General features: G+C 36.6%; 1 protein-coding gene across 2 annotated transcripts in view; it reads left to right on the top strand.

Annotated features, from left to right (window-relative positions):
• Window positions 1-18,067, top strand: part of WWP1 (WW domain containing E3 ubiquitin protein ligase 1) — an 84,513-nt gene that overhangs the window by 53,483 nt on the left and 12,963 nt on the right. For both annotated transcript variants that reach the window (XM_080938614.1, XM_080938613.1), the window contains exons 11-21: window positions 3,106-3,201; window positions 4,594-4,768; window positions 5,954-6,008; window positions 6,089-6,173; window positions 6,287-6,415; window positions 7,775-7,850; window positions 7,949-8,020; window positions 9,581-9,669; window positions 13,641-13,800; window positions 15,976-16,109; window positions 16,226-16,366. In XM_080938614.1, coding sequence (XP_080794740.1) covers window positions 3,106-3,201; window positions 4,594-4,768; window positions 5,954-6,008; window positions 6,089-6,173; window positions 6,287-6,415; window positions 7,775-7,850; window positions 7,949-8,020; window positions 9,581-9,669; window positions 13,641-13,800; window positions 15,976-16,109; window positions 16,226-16,366 — 1,212 coding nt within the window. The remainder of the gene's footprint in view (window positions 1-3,105; window positions 3,202-4,593; window positions 4,769-5,953; window positions 6,009-6,088; window positions 6,174-6,286; window positions 6,416-7,774; window positions 7,851-7,948; window positions 8,021-9,580; window positions 9,670-13,640; window positions 13,801-15,975; window positions 16,110-16,225; window positions 16,367-18,067) is intronic.

Below are 18,067 nucleotides of genomic sequence, written 5' to 3'. Positions count from 1 at the left end.
AGGACTTTCCCTTTCTACCCAGGAAATTGGAAATGACTTCTATTCAAGACACCCCGTCCCTGCCTACCACAAAGACTGTAAATACTATGTTTATTAACAAAGCTATAATGCGGTTTCTATCAACCTTCGTTAATCCTGTAACCCATGAGCCCTGTTTTGGAATCCTACTCATTAAATATCTACAGAACCTTGTAATGTGAAAAGAGAAAAAACAGTCAGAGTAGAAGATGCTACACCAGGACTTAAGAGATAACTGCCACCAAGCCCGGCAGCCTGGGGACTCATGTGGTGGTAGAAGAGAACAAACTCCCACAAATTGGTCTGACTTCCATATGTATGCAGTGACTTTCATACATGTGTGCACATACACACAAGGTAATATAATAACAATAATCAATTTAAAAATTATTTTAAAAATTTTGCCTAAAGAAAAAGACTATTTAAATATTATTAGAGGGTAGGTGTCACATCCATTGCCAGGCACTAAGCAGAAGATGCTCAATAAATTTATGGCCTGGAAAAGTAGCTTAGTGGAAGCTTTAATTGATAAAGGTAAAGAAATTTACCAGTAACTAAAGTAAAAAGATCACGTGTAACATACAAATCAAGTGAAACATCAGAGTCTAATAAACAAAGTAACAGGAAAAAAAAGAAGAGATCCATAATAAAATGAAAATAAAACCAACAAATATGATAGGCATATTTTTCTGTAGCGAAAAGACCAAAGCTGAGAGTAAGTGGAGAGACCTGTTTTTAAATCACTCACTGGAAGTGTTTTATTCTATCGCATGTCCTCCTGTCCCCACTAAAAATACAGATCTCAAGTTGGAGGTTTTTTGTTTCGTTTTGTTTTTTAAGATTTATCTTTGTTTTATGTGCATGACTGTCTTGCTTGCGTGTGTATCTGTGTTACATGGATGCAGTACCCGTGAAGAACTAGAGTGTGGGCCCTGAGATCAAACCCAGGTCTTTAATAAGTTCCTTTAGCTCTTGGATTATTAGTGATTTAAGGTCCAGGTGTACCACACTCTGAGAAGGTATTCAAAGATCATTATGCTTAATCTATACTCACCAAGAAAACTGTTTCCATAAAGTACTGTCCTACATGTACTTCATGCTTATGGTAACTAGTGGGATTTCAATGCTTGCTATCAAACCTCTAAAAGAATTAAGTACTGACAAAAATATATTCATATAGTGTTATGCCAAAATGCCTTTAAAAATCTGTATATGTATTCCTCTTTTTAAAAAAAATAAAGTTGTAAGAGAGAAGAAGAAGTAAGTAATGGGGGAGAAGAGTCCTGGCTCTTTCTAATAAAGAGAAGGTTAAATTAAAAAAAAAAAATTCTTTAACTGTTGATCCATCTCTCTATCCCCTAGAGATTTTTTAGAGGGCAAATCAATGCCCTCTAAATTTCTATTAATGATAATGACAAGAGACTTGTCAGAATCAATAGTAGAATCTGGAGGCAGATGTATTTTCAGTGCTGAAGGGACTTATATATAACCCAGAGCTCAGTAGCCACCTGCAGTTGAATTTAGAACAGTCGAAGTGAGTTGTTGGGAAAAGACTGTTAAGAGTTTTTAGGGTTCAGAAACGAGGCCTGTGGCTTCACCTTTCACAGTCAGAAGTCAACATATTTTACTTGAAATGAAGTAAGAACTAGGAAGGTGAGTGTGTTAGTAAGAAAACAGGTAAGCAGCAGAGCTGAACAGGTGGTTTGGAAGGATAACCATGGGGTGCAAACATGAAGTGATGGGGACAGGTGCTGTCTGAGCTGTGTGACCCACAGGCAGGAATCCAGCTACCTACTGTGAAGCTGCTACAAACTGAAAGTGTGTATTACTCTGATCAAAATCAAAGCTAGCTTTAAAAGAATAAAAAATGTATTTTGAAAGTTTGTATCACTTAAGTGATATGCTCTGAGAGGAATTATTTTTTGAAGTACAGGATAGCATAAATGTTGGTATAGTACTGTATGCCATGAAAATTTTAACAGGGAGGTTTAATAATTTGTATGATTTTGTTATAAATGTAAACCTGGGGATTTTAATTGTTCATGGGACATTCTATGACTTAGTTTAATTGGACATTCTATGACTTAGTTTTCTTAGGTGTGACAAGTAAGTGACTGAATGAATTTGTTTGTGGTGTTTTTAAGTATATGTGTATGGGTACAGCCTAACCTTAGAAAAGAACCAGTATGTGCAATCTGAGTACGTGAAGTCAGGTGAACAACAGTAGTTCAGTAATGGAAGGTTCCTCTGAGAATCGAATTAAATTGGATTCCTCTTTATGCTTTCAATTTGTTTTATTTTAAAATTGAAAATGAAGGAGAAATATAAAAGCATGAGGATTTTTAATTTATTCTTCAAAAATTTTATGCATGCATATAATGTATCTTGATCACCTCCTATCCCTCCCTATTCCTAGTTATCCCTATTCCTGCAATACAACTCGCTCCTAACTTCATGTCTTTTTTTCCCCTGTTACTCCGCTGAGCTCAGTTACTGCTGCTTACAAGCACATTGGTGCATATATTGGGGCAGGGGGAACCCAGTAGCTTTTGTGCCCCCAACAGGTGACTCTCAGTTTACTATCAATTGTTAGTAGCTCCCCAGCTGGGGCTGTGACCTTGGAAACTTTTTTGCATTCTGAGTTAAAGTCTTAACTGGCTTGATCTTATGCAGCTAGAAAGTGGGTAGCTTTGCCACTTGAGTTTAAACGCAACAGCGAAGCCATGTTCAGAGGACAGCTTTTCACAGCTCTCCTCCCAGTCTCTGAATCTACATTCTCTCATGCCCTCTTCTATAATGTTCCCTGAGCCTTAACAAGGGGTGGTGGATGATAGGAGTGTCTATTATACACAGCTGAGCAGGCACAGTCACTTATTCTGAGGGCTTTGAGCTCTGCTATAAATTAGCAGTAATTATCAAATCAAAATACTTATATATATAGTTTTTATGTGTGTATGTGTGCATGTTTATATTATGCATATGTGGCCTTGTGAAGTAAAGCCTGCTTCTAATGTTCCCGATTCTAGAACATTTTCAGATTTCCTGTTCTTTTGGTTTTTATTTCTATTTTGTATGCTTTTATTGCAGGTGGGAACAGAGAAAAGATCCTCATGGGAGAACCTATTATGTGGATCATAATACTCGAACTACTACATGGGAAAGACCACAACCTTTGCCTCCAGGGTAATGCAGCATTCTTATGTGTCTTTAGTTATATTTTTATTGTGTGTACATTTTAAGTGTATTTGATATACTATCATGAAATAAATTTTATATTATGATTCTCAATCTATAGACTAAATGCCTGACTGTCATAGTGAACCTGCTTATTTAAAATGAGTCTTAGAATATGCTGTATTGAAACGTCATATCTATGTTTTCCAGTGAGTAAGTTCTCAGTACCATAAAAACAATTGCTGAGCCTTCGTTAAACATTAGTTTTCACAGTGATCTGAAGAGCCAGACACTCGAGTGTCAGAGGCTGAAGAAAACGTATTCCAAGCATAGGGAGAGTGTTTGAGTTGAGTTCAATAGTATAACTCAACTAGCTGACAATGCAGCGTGTAAAAGTTATTTTAACAAGCAAAGGAATCAGTTTATCATTGACCCTGGGATGGTGTAATAGCAGGAACTTTATTGAGTATGTTTTTTGCTTATTTAAAACTACTTAATAATTTTTCATATGATGGATATCAGCTTACGGGTAACAAAGTTTGTAGATCTTAACTTTGGACCAGCCTAATTCCTCTTACATAACTTAAATCTCATGAAATATAATAATGTACATAATTATTTATTGAGAATCACACTTTTTTGTTGAACCCCATTATTTTTTAATAAGTTTGGAAGAATTTCAAATTGGTTCCAGAAAAGATTCTTAGATAGTCACAATATAAAGATAATGTCAAAAACTGGCTTAATAGATCTCAGGTGTTGCAGAATTAAGAGCAATGGGCAGAAAGTGGAGCCTGAGTAGAATTTTTGTTGATAAGAGATACAGAACAGGGCACTAGGTCTTCTGAAATGACAAGAACAGCATGGAAGAATGACATAGGCGGTACACTGGGGCCAGCAGCTCACCGGTTTGGCACTGTATAAGGCCTTTGAAGGTCTCTGGGAAATGAACCTGAAATGGGGTATATGTTTCTTGTGTGGCCACGTCGGAAAGCTGTTTCTCAAGAAGAAACAAAATTCTATCACTGTCTGTGATAGAAGGGCAAGGTTGTTTAGAAAAGGTGAACGCTTCATAGATTCGTATGCTGTGATTAACAATAAAAGGTAACCAGAATTGATGGCATACTCTGTAATCCTAGCACTTGGGAGGGATAGGCAGGAGAACTGTGAGTTGAAAGCCATTTGGGCCCATGGAGAGCACAAGACTACTGTGGTCTGTATAGCCTCACCCTTTCTCAGAAACCAGAGTGGATGCAGCTAAACAGGTAGAGAACTTGCTGAAGTGACTCAATGGCCTGGGTTCCAGCCCTAGTAATGCCAACAGAAAATAAATAAAAGTCTGTATGTTTTGGTTATAAGGAGATTACTCATTACTTCATTCTTATTGCTTATCTGTTGTAGCTGGGAAAGAAGAGTTGATGACCGTGGAAGAGTTTACTATGTGGATCATAATACCAGAACCACGACCTGGCAGCGGCCTACCATGGAATCTGTTCGAAATTTTGAACAGTGGCAGTCTCAGCGGAATCAATTGCAGGGAGCTATGCAACAATTCAACCAACGATACCTCTATTCGGTAATTAAATTACAAGGCGTAATGTCATCTTTTTCTTTCTTTGGCTTTCTAAAACATGTAGACTACGTTTCAAGGGTTTGTTTGTTTGCTTCATTTTATTTTGATTATTTTAAGTATTCTAGTATGTATAAATAAATAAGTATTCCTGAAGTTTTGGGGCTTTGGAGTATTTTAGATTTTGGATTTGGATGGTCATCCTGTATATAGCAAATAAGAAAGCTTGTACTATGAAATTTGTTATGTTTCTGTGTAGGACACTGTGTGCAGGAAAATTTGGCAAAACAAGACAAAATTAGGTATTGGGTATGTGTCAAAATACTTGCTGCTATCCTCTTAAGTGAATGCAAGTTTAGTTACCAGGAGAATCCCAAGGCTCGGACAAGAACTAATCATTCTCTGGTTAACAGTGCCATCAGGCAGCTGAATTCTCTTTTAGGGAGTCCTCTTACCTGGGTCTCTCCTGCACCCGCTGTTGTCATGAATCTTCCCAGCAATTTTGAACTTGAAGAGCTGCTGCCCTTGGTCTGGTTTCCAGAGTCTCTGTCATGAAAGGGAAGGGGAGAGCTTTCCTGTAGAAAGCCCTGTACTTAGCAAGCTGCTGCACATTTGCTTATTAGCAAAGGATAGTCTCAGGACCTTCTGCTTCTACCTCATTGGCCAGAATTGATTACTTTATATGTTACTAATCCAGATTCAGTGCACTAATCCACGTGGGCACATTGGTCCCCCAAGCAAAACTAGTGGTTTGATTATCAAGAGAAGCAAGATAAAGATGGATAATGAGTTTAGTTAGCACTGTCTGTGACAGTAATCTCAGATATTCATCAAGGTGTATACTCATTACCATTGGATAATTATTTTGTAGAATAGGTATATTTTTGGGCATATAATATTGTCTCATTTAAATGGCATAATTTTGTATATACTCCTCACCCATCTCCTTTTACTCATAAGAAGGACTAAGAAATTAAATATTAGCACATTATTTCAAAATCATTTATCATAAATCATTAATAGTTATTTTAACTGATACCTGCTTTTACTTCATAATATTTTTGGAACTTTATTTTTTGAAATTGCTATTTTATATCTGTCATTTAAAAAAAAACTAATATATGTTCAGTATATTAATATATTTCTGGCTAAAAATGTTATCTTTCTGTCCCCAACCACTTTTTCAACCAGGCTTCAATGTTAGCTGCAGAAAATGACCCATATGGACCCTTACCACCAGGCTGGGGTAAGCAGATATGACATTGATAAAAATAGATATGAGATATAGGTATCGAATTGTTACTAAATGTCATACCTTTGTTTTAGAAAAACGAGTGGATTCAACAGACAGAGTTTACTTTGTGAATCATAATACAAAAACAACCCAGTGGGAAGATCCAAGAACTCAAGGGTATGTGTCTATTACAGTCTTAAGTCATCATGCAGGAGAGAGGTATGGATAGAACCAGTGGGCTGTAAGTATTAAAACATACTCACCTTAGGATTGTGGTTTTTTTCTTTAAGCTTACCAAACGAAGAGCCCCTGCCAGAAGGCTGGGAAATTCGGTATACTCGGGAAGGTGTCAGGTACTTTGTTGATCATAACACGAGAACAACAACATTTAAAGATCCTCGCAATGGGAAATCATCAGTGTAAGTGGAAATCTGAACTTCAAAACTGATAATTGTGGCAGCCCTTGGTATTTAAAAATCATTATGTTTAATCTTTGCACACCAAGAAAACACTGACTTTTTCCATGTTATGTTTTGTTTTATATGTACTTTATAATCATTGTAAATAGTAAGATTTCAATGCATACTAAACTTTTAAAAAAAGTCAAGTACTGACAAAAATATATTCACATAGTTTTATGCAAAAATGCTTTTAAAATCTATACATTTATCTCTGTTTTTTAAAAATAAAGTTGTTTAATTAAAACAAAACAAAACTGTTATTTAGTGAAGACAGGTTTAGTCTTGAATGTAGCCCAGATTTAGAAACAAGTTATTTTTCGTTCAAGAAAATACACACAGGTAATACCCAATTACAACTCTTTTTGCTATATATTATTCCAGAATTGATCTGTGGTATATTATTCCTTAATTTAAAAAATATATAAAATTATACATTATTTATAATTATGTATAATTTTATATAACAACAGTATCATGTGTGTAATATTTAGATGCATTTTAGATATGTTAACTCATTTTTATCTTCCAATAACCCTTGAAAGAGATTTTTTTTCCTATTTATTTTTTTCTTATAATAAGGCCCCTGTTTTTCCCTGTAAGAAATGATAAGCCATTTATTCTCTTAAAATGAACAAAATATAGTTTACTTGTTCATTGGTTTATGTTACATAAAACTGCCACTTTTCCCATGTTATTAGCAAATAATGCTTTCATTGTTTAGAGGAATGTCAGGCCCCTGCTAAGTAAATATTCTTGGATGAATGAACTCCCCTGAATGTGACAACAGATGACATAGTTTTGTGTTTACTCTGGCACGAAAGTGCTTTATTCCCGTCTGTTAAAGACTTTCTGTACAGAAGCATTCTGAGCTGCGTCTTCTATCTGCCTCTTGTCTCACTGTCCAGTTACGTCACATAATCTGCATGTAACTGGTTCTAAGGAACTTAGTTTTGCCTTCTTTTTGTACAGATCAGGTTTAAAACGAGGGACAGACCCCCACCCCCACCCCCAAGTTTCCCTTATCTAGAATCTCTGACTTCCTCAGCTTTAAGTATATGCAAAGGTTCTTTTAAGGAGTCTGCAGTAGACCTCAGGACTTTAGTAACTAAAGGCTTATTAATAAACTTATCCCAAATTGTGGTCCCCCTCTGTACACATGTACCGCTGCTGTGACAACCTTCGTGCCTCAGGCCACAATTGTCCTGGCAAATAGACCTGTACTTTTTGCGATCAGTAACTTTGCTTAGTCATGTGATGATCTCGTGCACTCTGATCTATACTGAGCATTACAGGTGTATTTGTTTTGTTTCTCTTCAGAACTAAAGGTGGTCCACAGATCGCTTATGAACGCAGCTTTAGATGGAAGCTCGCTCACTTCCGTTACTTGTGCCAGGTACTACAGTGGTAAATAAATCTCATTTATAATCACTAGTCTTATCACTATATAATACATATGCCGTGGCTCACATGATACGATGTTTTTGTTTTTAGTCTAATGCACTACCCAGTCATGTAAAGATCAATGTGTCCCGACAGACATTATTTGAAGATTCCTTCCAACAGGTAAGCAAAATATTATCAGAATGAAACAGTACTTTTTGTCTTATTTTATTCCAAATTTCTAAAGAGAGTTAAGTCTTACTCTTTAAGCATTTATGGTAACCCTCATTCCCTAAGTGACTATATTAATAATTATATTAAACTGTTACATGAGCCAGAGGCATACATAGAGGCAAATCATTCATATGCCTAAATAAATATAATCTTCACAACATAGTAAGTCATAACTGCTGATCATTATTGACAGGTTTTTTGTTTGTTTGTTTGTTTGTTTTATCGTCACAGCATCTCTGTGATGGCCATTTTGTGTTAGATAGCCAAGATGTCTAATATAATCTTACCCTTATGGAGCCGAGTCCCAACTGCTCCATCCTAACAACTCCCATGCCTAAGACTCGGAGAGCACTGCACAACAGGGCAGTGTTTCCTTACCTACTGTCATCTCCATTTATAGGTAAAGGCCCCACACTGAGAGACAGTTCTGCTACCAAAAACTTAGATGGAGCTGCGTGTCATATCGCATGCCTTTAATTAGCATCCTAGAGGCAGAGATGGGTGACTTCTTGGCAATGTAAGGCTACATAGTGGAAGTCTATCTTAAAAACTAAGAAAGAAAGAAAGACGTGGGTGGGCAGGATGGGTAAAGAAAAGAAAGGAACAGAAAAGAGAAGAAAAAGAAAAATTTAGGTGTATTCTTACTAAAATAAAGCTTAAACAGCATTTGGAACAAGTCTGTTTTGACATTTACTTTGTTAGAATTTTATTATTTCAAACAGTAAAGCTTGTGGAAATCAAGTTTTAACAAATCAAATCAAATTGGTAGATTGTGCAATCCATTGAATATTCCATTAGTAACTCTTACGTTCATCCTGACTTCTAGGTTTCACTGTGTTATGATCAAGATGAGCATGTTGTTTTAAAGGATAACCCCACCTTCCTCCCTGACATAGCTGTTTTCTAACCATTTATGATACTTCATTATTTTCTTAACACTGCCCCTCTGTCTCCCTTACTGGAGTGTATGCGGTTCTGATGGATGGTAGTAGATACGAATTTTTATTCATAAGTAAAGCATGCCTGTGATTAACTTGAATGAAAACCTACCCATTGTGAGAATGTATTGAGATGTTATTTCAAGACATGCTGTTGGATAAACATCTATCATGGAGTAAGAATTGCAGATGGATTACTATCCTCCAGAGACAGGTGTGGTGTAGATGGTACTGTGGCAGGACTCCAGAAGTACTTTCAGCTCACAGTGCTGCTACAGAGAAAAGGTTCCAGTCACCTGTTGAAAGACTATATATACAACGTGCCCTTGCTGACCACTAATTCAAAGTACAACCACTGTTGAACACATACAGGCAAAACTATATGAAAGTGAGTCAGGGAAAACTTAAGGGATTGTCTGTTTTTAGCAAGTTTATAGAACAAATCAAACGAACTGCATAATTAAGTATGAGATGAGGAAATGTGTACTTTTGAAAATGCAAATTGAATTATTTTGGAAGTAACTTATGTAGTATATATGTGTCTAAATACTCATATTTTTGTCTTTATTAGATTATGGCATTAAAACCATATGACTTGAGGAGGCGATTATATGTAATATTTAGAGGAGAAGAAGGCCTTGATTATGGTGGCCTCGCAAGGTAAGCTTAAAAACTTACTGCTTTGGAATAAACCTATTTTGTCATTTGCGGTGGATTTATTCTTTTTAATAATGTGTGAATATATTAAACTATGTTTTTAGTAGCAGAGTCATTTTGGATAACCATTATTCCGATTTTTTCATATGTAAATGTGTATGGTATGTGTGTATGTCTCCTTGCATGAGTGTGGCACACGCAGGTGTGTGTATGGGTGTATGTGCACATGTGTTTGGAGGCCTGAGGTTGACATCTGGTGTCTTCCTCTATACCTTTATATGCTTAGGCATTGTGTCTTGCTGAATCTATCTGGTCTGATTAGCTACCTTTTTCTGGTATTTCTTGCCTCCACATCCCATGTACTGGGATTACTGGTGGTCATGACACAGTCTCCTGCCTGCATGGCAAGTGCTTTATGCACCGAGCCATCACTGGGTCCAACCATTAGGATTACTCTTCTGTACATGCTGATTCTCTTATCAAATGGCTGTGTAGTGTACCTCATATGGGTCTACCATATTTAATGGAATCACAGAAAGTTATTTATTAATTTTGCTGTTTCAATGTTGCATGTCACTTTTATTTGTGTTCTTGCTCTGATCTGAGTTTATTTGGAAAATATAATTTTCTGAGTTTACTGAATACAGTGGATATTTGTGAGGTAGTTAGTGAAAATTCTTTGTTTTCTATATTTGCATTTGTTTTGTTTTGTTTTGTCTGTAGACAGTATTTCTCTGTGTAGCCTTGGCTATCCTGGAACTCACTCTGTAGGCCAGGCTGTCAGGCTGGCCTTGAACTCACAGAGATCTGCCTGCCTCTGATTCCTGAGGGCTTAGAATTAAAGGCATGGGCCACCACACTAGAAGCATTTTTTTTTTTTAAATTTAACAGTTTCATTAAAACTTCCAAAGAATTCAGAATTCATAGAATTTTACAGAATTAGACAATCCAGTTTCAACTCTGCTGACAAAATGCAGGAGCAGGTCACACGTAGAAGTAGACACTTGCTGTGGGTTTACCAGTGTCTCTGTCAGCATTATTCTTGGTCTAAAACATTATCACTGTTTTCAGCTACTATCCAAGAAACATTCATAGTATATGTAGTTTGAGGTTTTTTCAGTTTCAGAAATGCCCAGACATTGAAAAAAAGGTACATCTTAGAAATGAGACAACATAGCATTTTTTTTCCTTAACTGTTTTAGTAACATTCACATCCTTTTTTGAACTATTGTTTGTCTTAGTTATTTGGTTCCAGTTTTATGTTTTAACAGTTTAAACAGTTAAACTGTTCTTCAGTATTATTTTCTTCTAATTTTTCATTTCATTCATGCATTAGATAGTTAGACTCATCATTGAGTTGTTTATCCAAGAATTCATTGGACAATTTGTTCATATGGTTGATACATGTTTGGGAAGGTTTTCTTTGTTGGTTTTCTATATAAACAATAACCTCACTGGACAGAAATGTCTTGCACAGCATTGTCTGTCCAATACTCTTAGGCACTGCTTCACTGTTTCAGCATTGAGTATGAGTACTATGAAATAAGGGCCAAGCCTCTGTCAGAAAATGTTCTCTTGAGTGCACACATTGTCCTTTAAAGTTCACTAGTTTCATTGCAGACTGTTTGATCTTTTTTTCAAAGGAACATATTAAGAGCTTTAATTTCAGGGAAGTCTTCTTCTATTTTATCTTTGAATATTTTTTTCTGTTCTATTTGTTCTTTTCTTTCTTCAGGAACATCAGTCATGGGTATGTGGAATCTCCTTTGTCAGTCAACACATCTGCCATCTTTTCCCCAATCATTCTGGTCCCAATGCTTTTCCTGTTCAGTTCTCTGAAGCCTGTCTTCATGTCACTGTTTGCAGGATTGCCCTATGTTTTGCTGCTTCTCATGTGGTTTTTCTTCATTTGCTGTTTTACTGTTTTGTTTTTCTTTTTTCATTTTCTTCCTTAGGCCCTGCTAGCTCCTATGTGTTGGTTCATGATTCTTTTAGCCTTCTATGTCTAGTTTGAAAGTGTGGAGCTGAGCTTGTGTTGAACGTTGACTCTTCTGGCTCTTTCTAGTTAGGCACTTCTCTTTGTGTTGGTATCAGGGTAAATTCTTTTGTCATCGGTATAGCCTTCTTTTGGATCAGTGCTGTTTTCTCTAGTTTGCTGCTTTCTAAGAGTGATCTTGAAGCAATTAAAAATTTTATTCCTAGTGTGTAGGTGTGTGCATGAGTGTGTGTGTGTGCATAAGTGACTGTGTGTGCACATGTAAACACATCCTTAGTAGAATTTACTTACGTATCTTTTATGATGAAAGTGTTAATTGAGCCCAACCACAAAAGTTACTTAGTTCACTTACTATTTTGAATCTGATTTAGTTTTATGAGTTGTTATTAATTCATACTTGATTTTGTTTAGTGACTGTCTTTTGTACCTCTCAGGTAGTTTCAGGGAATATTTTTAAAATTCTATTAATTATTTATAAACAAAGTAGAAGACTATATGAATCACCATAGAGGCAAACCATGATGACTTAAAAATTTTCAAATTGCCTGACAGTATAACCAGATTGAAATGAAGAATTCAATTGTGTCTTTTCTTGACCAGCGGTAGTGATAGCTTTAAAGTCAGCGTGCAGACGGCAAAGGCAGACAGATTTCATTTGAAGCCAATCCAGTCTACTTAGCAAGTTCCAGGACAGTCAGAGCTACATAGTGTCTTTAAAAAACAAACAATCAACAAAAAACCAAGCAAACAATGATAACCATAAGTTTTTTTTCTTCCAAAACAGTAAAACCAAGTTTCTGCCTTTACTGCCACCAAATGGCTAAGTCTATGAGGATAGCATGGACTCATCATGGTAGATAGTTCCCACCACTGTGTTTATAAAAAATTAGGTTAATGTGCTTAGGAATTTTCATTCCTTAAAGTCTGTCATATTTATTAGCAGGTTCATAATGAGGAATGGGTAGTTTGGTGAGGCAGAGACCCATGAACTTAATGATCACAGTAAATATTTGAGTTTATGCTCTCACTGTAGAACATTTTGTACATGTTTATTTTGTGTTAAAAATTATCAAAGTGAAGCAAAACAGGAGGTTAAAAGTTAGTACTTAGTCCATGTAAAGACTTCACTTCTCTTTAGTTTTAGGATCATTTTGGATACATATGCTATGCAGTTTGAACTGTTCTATTAGAGCCAGATATGGAAGGTTTTAGGAACCTGAGACAGGATGGTTACTACAGATTCAAAAGCCAGCCTGGCTACATATTAAATTCCAGACTAACCTGAGCTGTAGAGTAAGACCTTATCTCAAAAAAACAAACAACAACAACATAAGACAAAAAAATCCTTACCATGTCATAGCAGCAGTGTTCTGTGCTGTAATGTCACCATCAAAAACTTAGTGCAGTAGCTTATCCCTGGCTTATCATGAATGAAACCCTGCATTCCATACCTAGAGTCAGCAGCAAACCCAAAACAAAACCAAAAGCTTGTTAAGTAGATGTTACAGAATGCCTATAAGAGCTAAGAGTACTGAAAACTTATGGACATGGCTTTTACTTTTGAGGTTAATGTGCATAAAAGTATATCTTTAGATTGATATTGCACAATGAATGCAGTGACACACATACCATCCTGACATTGCTTCAAAATTTGCTAGAATTGGAATAAAATGTTAATTCAGAAAGTGTCATCTGTATAGGTTGAATTAAATGTGCAGAAAGATGCCCTAGTGCAGTTGTGATGTAGAGAAGCACATACATGTAAAGAACAGTGAGACTGCAATCTGACTGCAGAATCAGCAGGACTTGGAACAGAAAGCCAGATCATAGAATAAAAATGGAGAACTAAGAAATGTGTGTGTGTGCCTGCATGTATGTGTGCGTGTGTGCATTTATTTATTTATGGATCGATTTAAGACCGTTCTTAAATCCAGACATATATGAATACTAAAAGTAATTTTGACTTATTTTCTTATAGAGAATGGTTTTTCTTGCTTTCCCATGAAGTTTTGAACCCAATGTATTGCTTATTTGAGTATGCAGGCAAGAATAACTATTGTTTACAGATAAATCCAGCATCAACTATAAATCCTGATCATCTTTCATACTTCTGTTTCATTGGTCGCTTTATTGCAATGGTGAGTTTCTACCCTCCAGTTATCTTATGTACATATTGCTTACATCAGAAGTGTTTAGGGATTAGGGAGATGGCTCAGTGGGCACATTTCTTGCCAAGTAGGCTCGAAGACTGGAGTTCTGATCCCCAGTGACCTGCCTGTAATTCTGATACACAATACTTGATCCTCAGAGCAAACTCAGAGCATATGTGCTTACCACATACACAGACATGTGCAAAAAAAAAGTGTATTTTATAAAAATCTTTTGAAAAAGACTTTCTATTTTCTCTGAGTAGTTATAAGCAATTTCAGTTGCTGGGGGAAGTGTCAGATTCCTCAGTGGTGGGCATTACCAGTAAACTTCCCTACTCTTAAGTAAACAGTATTCCACCCATGTTCATTCAGGCAACCCACACTGAAGACAGTGAGGTGAGTGTGCTAGCACATACACATGCACACACTGACATGAAAGTAGAAGGGAAGAATTGTTGGGAGGAAAAGTGCACTGCGGGGGAGGGGGAGGGGGATAACAGGATAATGAGACTGTGATTAAAGAAGTACATTATGTATGGATTAAGTTGAGGGAGGATAAATTAAAAAATAAAAGGCTTCATTTGTTACTTCCTTTGGAGAAAGGGGTGGTGTTCTTTAACTCAAGGAAAATCTGAGTTACAGAGTAATTACACTAACTTAGTGCTTTCAGAGTTCTCAGAGCTTTGCAGTTGCCTTTGTGAATTGTTGTCTTTTGAGAGGTGTTTATTATAATTTTTACACTCCATTGTCCATTAACTCATTTATAAAGTATCTGTTAGAGTACAATAATTCCATGCCTGTTTCTAGGCACTGGGTATTAAAGAATAACAACAAAAAATGGTACAGTTCCTTCTCTTGGGATCTAAATTCTATAATGTGGGGCTGGAGGTTGCTTTTTTCATATAAGTAGTTAAAGCAGCCCTCTCAAGTCTGAACATGGATAGAAATATGAAATATGAAGACTGCGTCACATGGATACTTTGGGGAAGAAAACTTTGGGCTCATGAACAGCAAGACAGTGTTGCAGGGTTTAGAAACGACTCATATGGGAGAGAATATGCTGGGAAATGAGAGTGAGAAATACCATGTAGGACTTCTTAGCGAATTCATGGAAGGGTTTTGAGTAGGTCAGTCAAGTGTCAGGAGCTAAGTAACACCAACAAGAAATCCTCTTCTATGGGCAGCGGAACATAGGCAGAGTCACAGACCGTTTGTAGAGGTCATACTGAGACCTCATAGAGATATTGGATCTGTACTGTAGTAATAGATGTGAAAGGTGGTTGGATTCAGGTTATATTCTGAGGTTCGAAAGAAATCAGAATTCTAGTAGATTGGGAGCAAGGTACAAGAAAAAAAAATGCACCATAATACATGGCTTCTGCATCTGTTTGAAGTCACCGTTTCCTAAGAGGGCTCTTTGGTGACAAGAACAAATTCTAGAGGTAAGGAAAGTCAAGAATGTTAGATTTCTCCTGCATTCAGATAAGTATCTGGTGGAGGTGTCCAAGTCTGGTGACAAGGAGATGTCCAGGCCAGAAAGAGGCATTTGGGGATTTAAGCACATGGGGAATATCAAAAGCTCATGGTTGTGTTAAAGAATAATGTGGACAGAGAAATTAAGAGATATTTATAAACTGAGGTGACAAAAAGGAGGGAAAAAAACCTTTGAGTTAGAAATTCTGTTTATTTTGTCTAGGTTTGGGAGATTGTTAGAAAGAGTGAGGAGGGTTTGAAGTGGCATTCATGACTTGTGGATTGAGTATAGATAAAGGGGCTGAGAGGAGTTGTAGACATTCATGGGACAAAACTCACCGGAGCTTCTTCCCATACTCATGCTGTTTGTAGGCATGAAGACACAGGGGTCCTTCAGACAGGAAAGGAATGGAAGAAACTACATGGGCTTTGTAATTCTGTGTTTAAATTAACTATTAAAATACTTAATGTGGAAGAAGCTGGTACTGAAGTCTCATCATCTGTAGTTTTGTGCACATATGCTTGGCCTCTGAAATAAGTTTCATTCTAGCGTCTGAGCTTTGCTAATCTCCAGTTTATACCATTGATTGTGCACTTCAGTATGGAAAGTCACATGGTTTCCATTTTGTCACTGCGCTCTAATGATTGTTACTTTTTAAGTTTAAATAAGATGTTTTGTTCTTTTAACAGGCACTATTCCATGGCAAGTTTATCGATACTGGTTTCTCTTTGCCATTCTACAAGCGTATGCTAAGTAAAAAACTTACTATTAAGGATTTGGAATCTATCGATACTGAATTTTACAACTCTCTAATCTGGATAAGGTTTGAAGTTGTTTTTTTTTTTTTTTTTTTTCTAATTGAGGTTATTTACTTTGAACTCCATTTATATGCTGTGTTTATATGCACACTCACACACTTTTTTTTTTTTTTTAATCCAGAGATAACAATATTGAAGAATGTGGCTTAGAAATGTACTTTTCTGTAGACATGGAGATTCTTGGAAAAGTTACTTCACATGATTTAAAGTTGGGAGGTTCCAATATCCTGGTGACTGAAGAAAACAAAGATGAATATATTGGGTAGGTTGATAAAGCTGATTGAATTTATCCTGTAGAAGTTATGGAACATAATTAGAAATCTCCTATGTTTACACTCTAATTTTATTAGTTTTTACAAACTCTTGGGATCAGGTTCTTTCTCTGCTGGGTCAGATCCTTGTGCTCTGTAGCTGGCCCACATCTCCAGCTGGTTTTCTTGAAGGAGACAATGTATATCATTCACTCGTTTGCATTTGCAATAAGCATTTTCCCTGTTGACCATATCAGAAGCCATGAGAGCATTCCTGCTGAAAAGGGATTTCCAGTCTTCAAAATCTCAGAAAGAAAAGTTGTATGTTTTCCTTCATATGTCGATGCTAGCCTATTGTGTGTGTGTGTGTGTGTGTGTGTGTGTGTGTGTGTGTGTGTGTGTGTATAAATGTAATATGTGTGTGTAAAAGTGCAGGTCGGTATAGTATAGCATGAAGGAGAACAGGAAAGAGGAACTATTATCAGAGATGAGAATGAAAGAGTGAATGAATGTCGGTAACTGAAACCTGACTCAGAAAAGGATATAAAGCGTACTGTTTTTCAATTCTGCCATTTTTGATGGTGGATAAATGAATTTAACTTAAAGTATTTTGCAAAGATGGCGTAGACAGACAGGGGTCTCCTCATTTACAGACAGGGTCTGACGCTATGCCCGTCTTGCATTTCCTCCTCCTGGCCTTACTGTCTTCTGCTACACTCATCCATTCCTCAGTCCTTTTCTGTTTACCGGTCACACAGGACAGCTAGAAAATTGGCTCAGCATTTAAGGGCATTGCTGGTCCTGTATTAGACCCCGATGAGGTTCCCAGAACCCACATGGTAGCTCATAACCATTTGTAACTCTAGTTCCAGATCCGACTCTGTCCTTTGCAGGGATTAGGCATTCACATGGTGCATAGAACATATGTGCAGACAAATACTCATCCATATAAAATAAGAATACATCTTTGAAGAAAAAAGTGATGAGTTTATATATATTTCTAAAGTAAATGGAAACATGAAATAATTGATTTTCTGTCTGGTTTATTTCACTAATATAATTATCTCTATTACCATTTTTACTTTCTTTATTGGATTTATTCCAAACCTTTATTTTCTAGCTATTACCAGTGTGACTGTTTTCCTGATTTCTTTTTCAGCACGTTCATTACTAGTTTTCGTAAAGCTATTAGCTAATTTCTACAAAAAGTATTAATAGCTGATAAGTACATGTGTGGATTGTGTTCTGTTACTGGGCTAAACATGTTTATTAGTTCCAAGAAGTTTTTGGTGTGGAGTCTTCAACATTTGTTATATACAGAATCGTATTTTCTGCTAATAGAAATTGTATTGTAATGTTAAATACTATGTATTTTACTGTTGAATACTGACCCACAATACTGATTGCCTCCAGGGTCAAGAGAAACCTCTATGAGGCCTTGCTTCTTAATTTAAAACTATTGGCTGAATAAAGACACCAACAGCCTTTAGCTGGGCAGAAGATAAGACTAGGTTAGGGTTTCCATGCTTGGGGTCTGAGGGAGGACCTCGAGGGGAAGAAGGAAAGGAGGTGGAGAGAGGGAAAGACACTGTGGAGTGGGTGAGTCATGAAAACATGGCCATGAGGGCTGCTGACTAATTGGAGTTAAAGAGCAGCCCAGATGATTAGGGTTATTGCTAAGGAAGTAGACATGGTAACATAGAGGGCAGGTA

This window comes from Micromys minutus (genome assembly GCF_963924665.1).
Source record: "Micromys minutus genome assembly, chromosome: 26".
Taxonomy (NCBI): Eukaryota; Metazoa; Chordata; class Mammalia; order Rodentia; family Muridae; genus Micromys; species Micromys minutus.
Note: the sequence above shows the minus strand (reverse complement) of the source record. Positions and strands in the feature narration are given on the sequence as shown.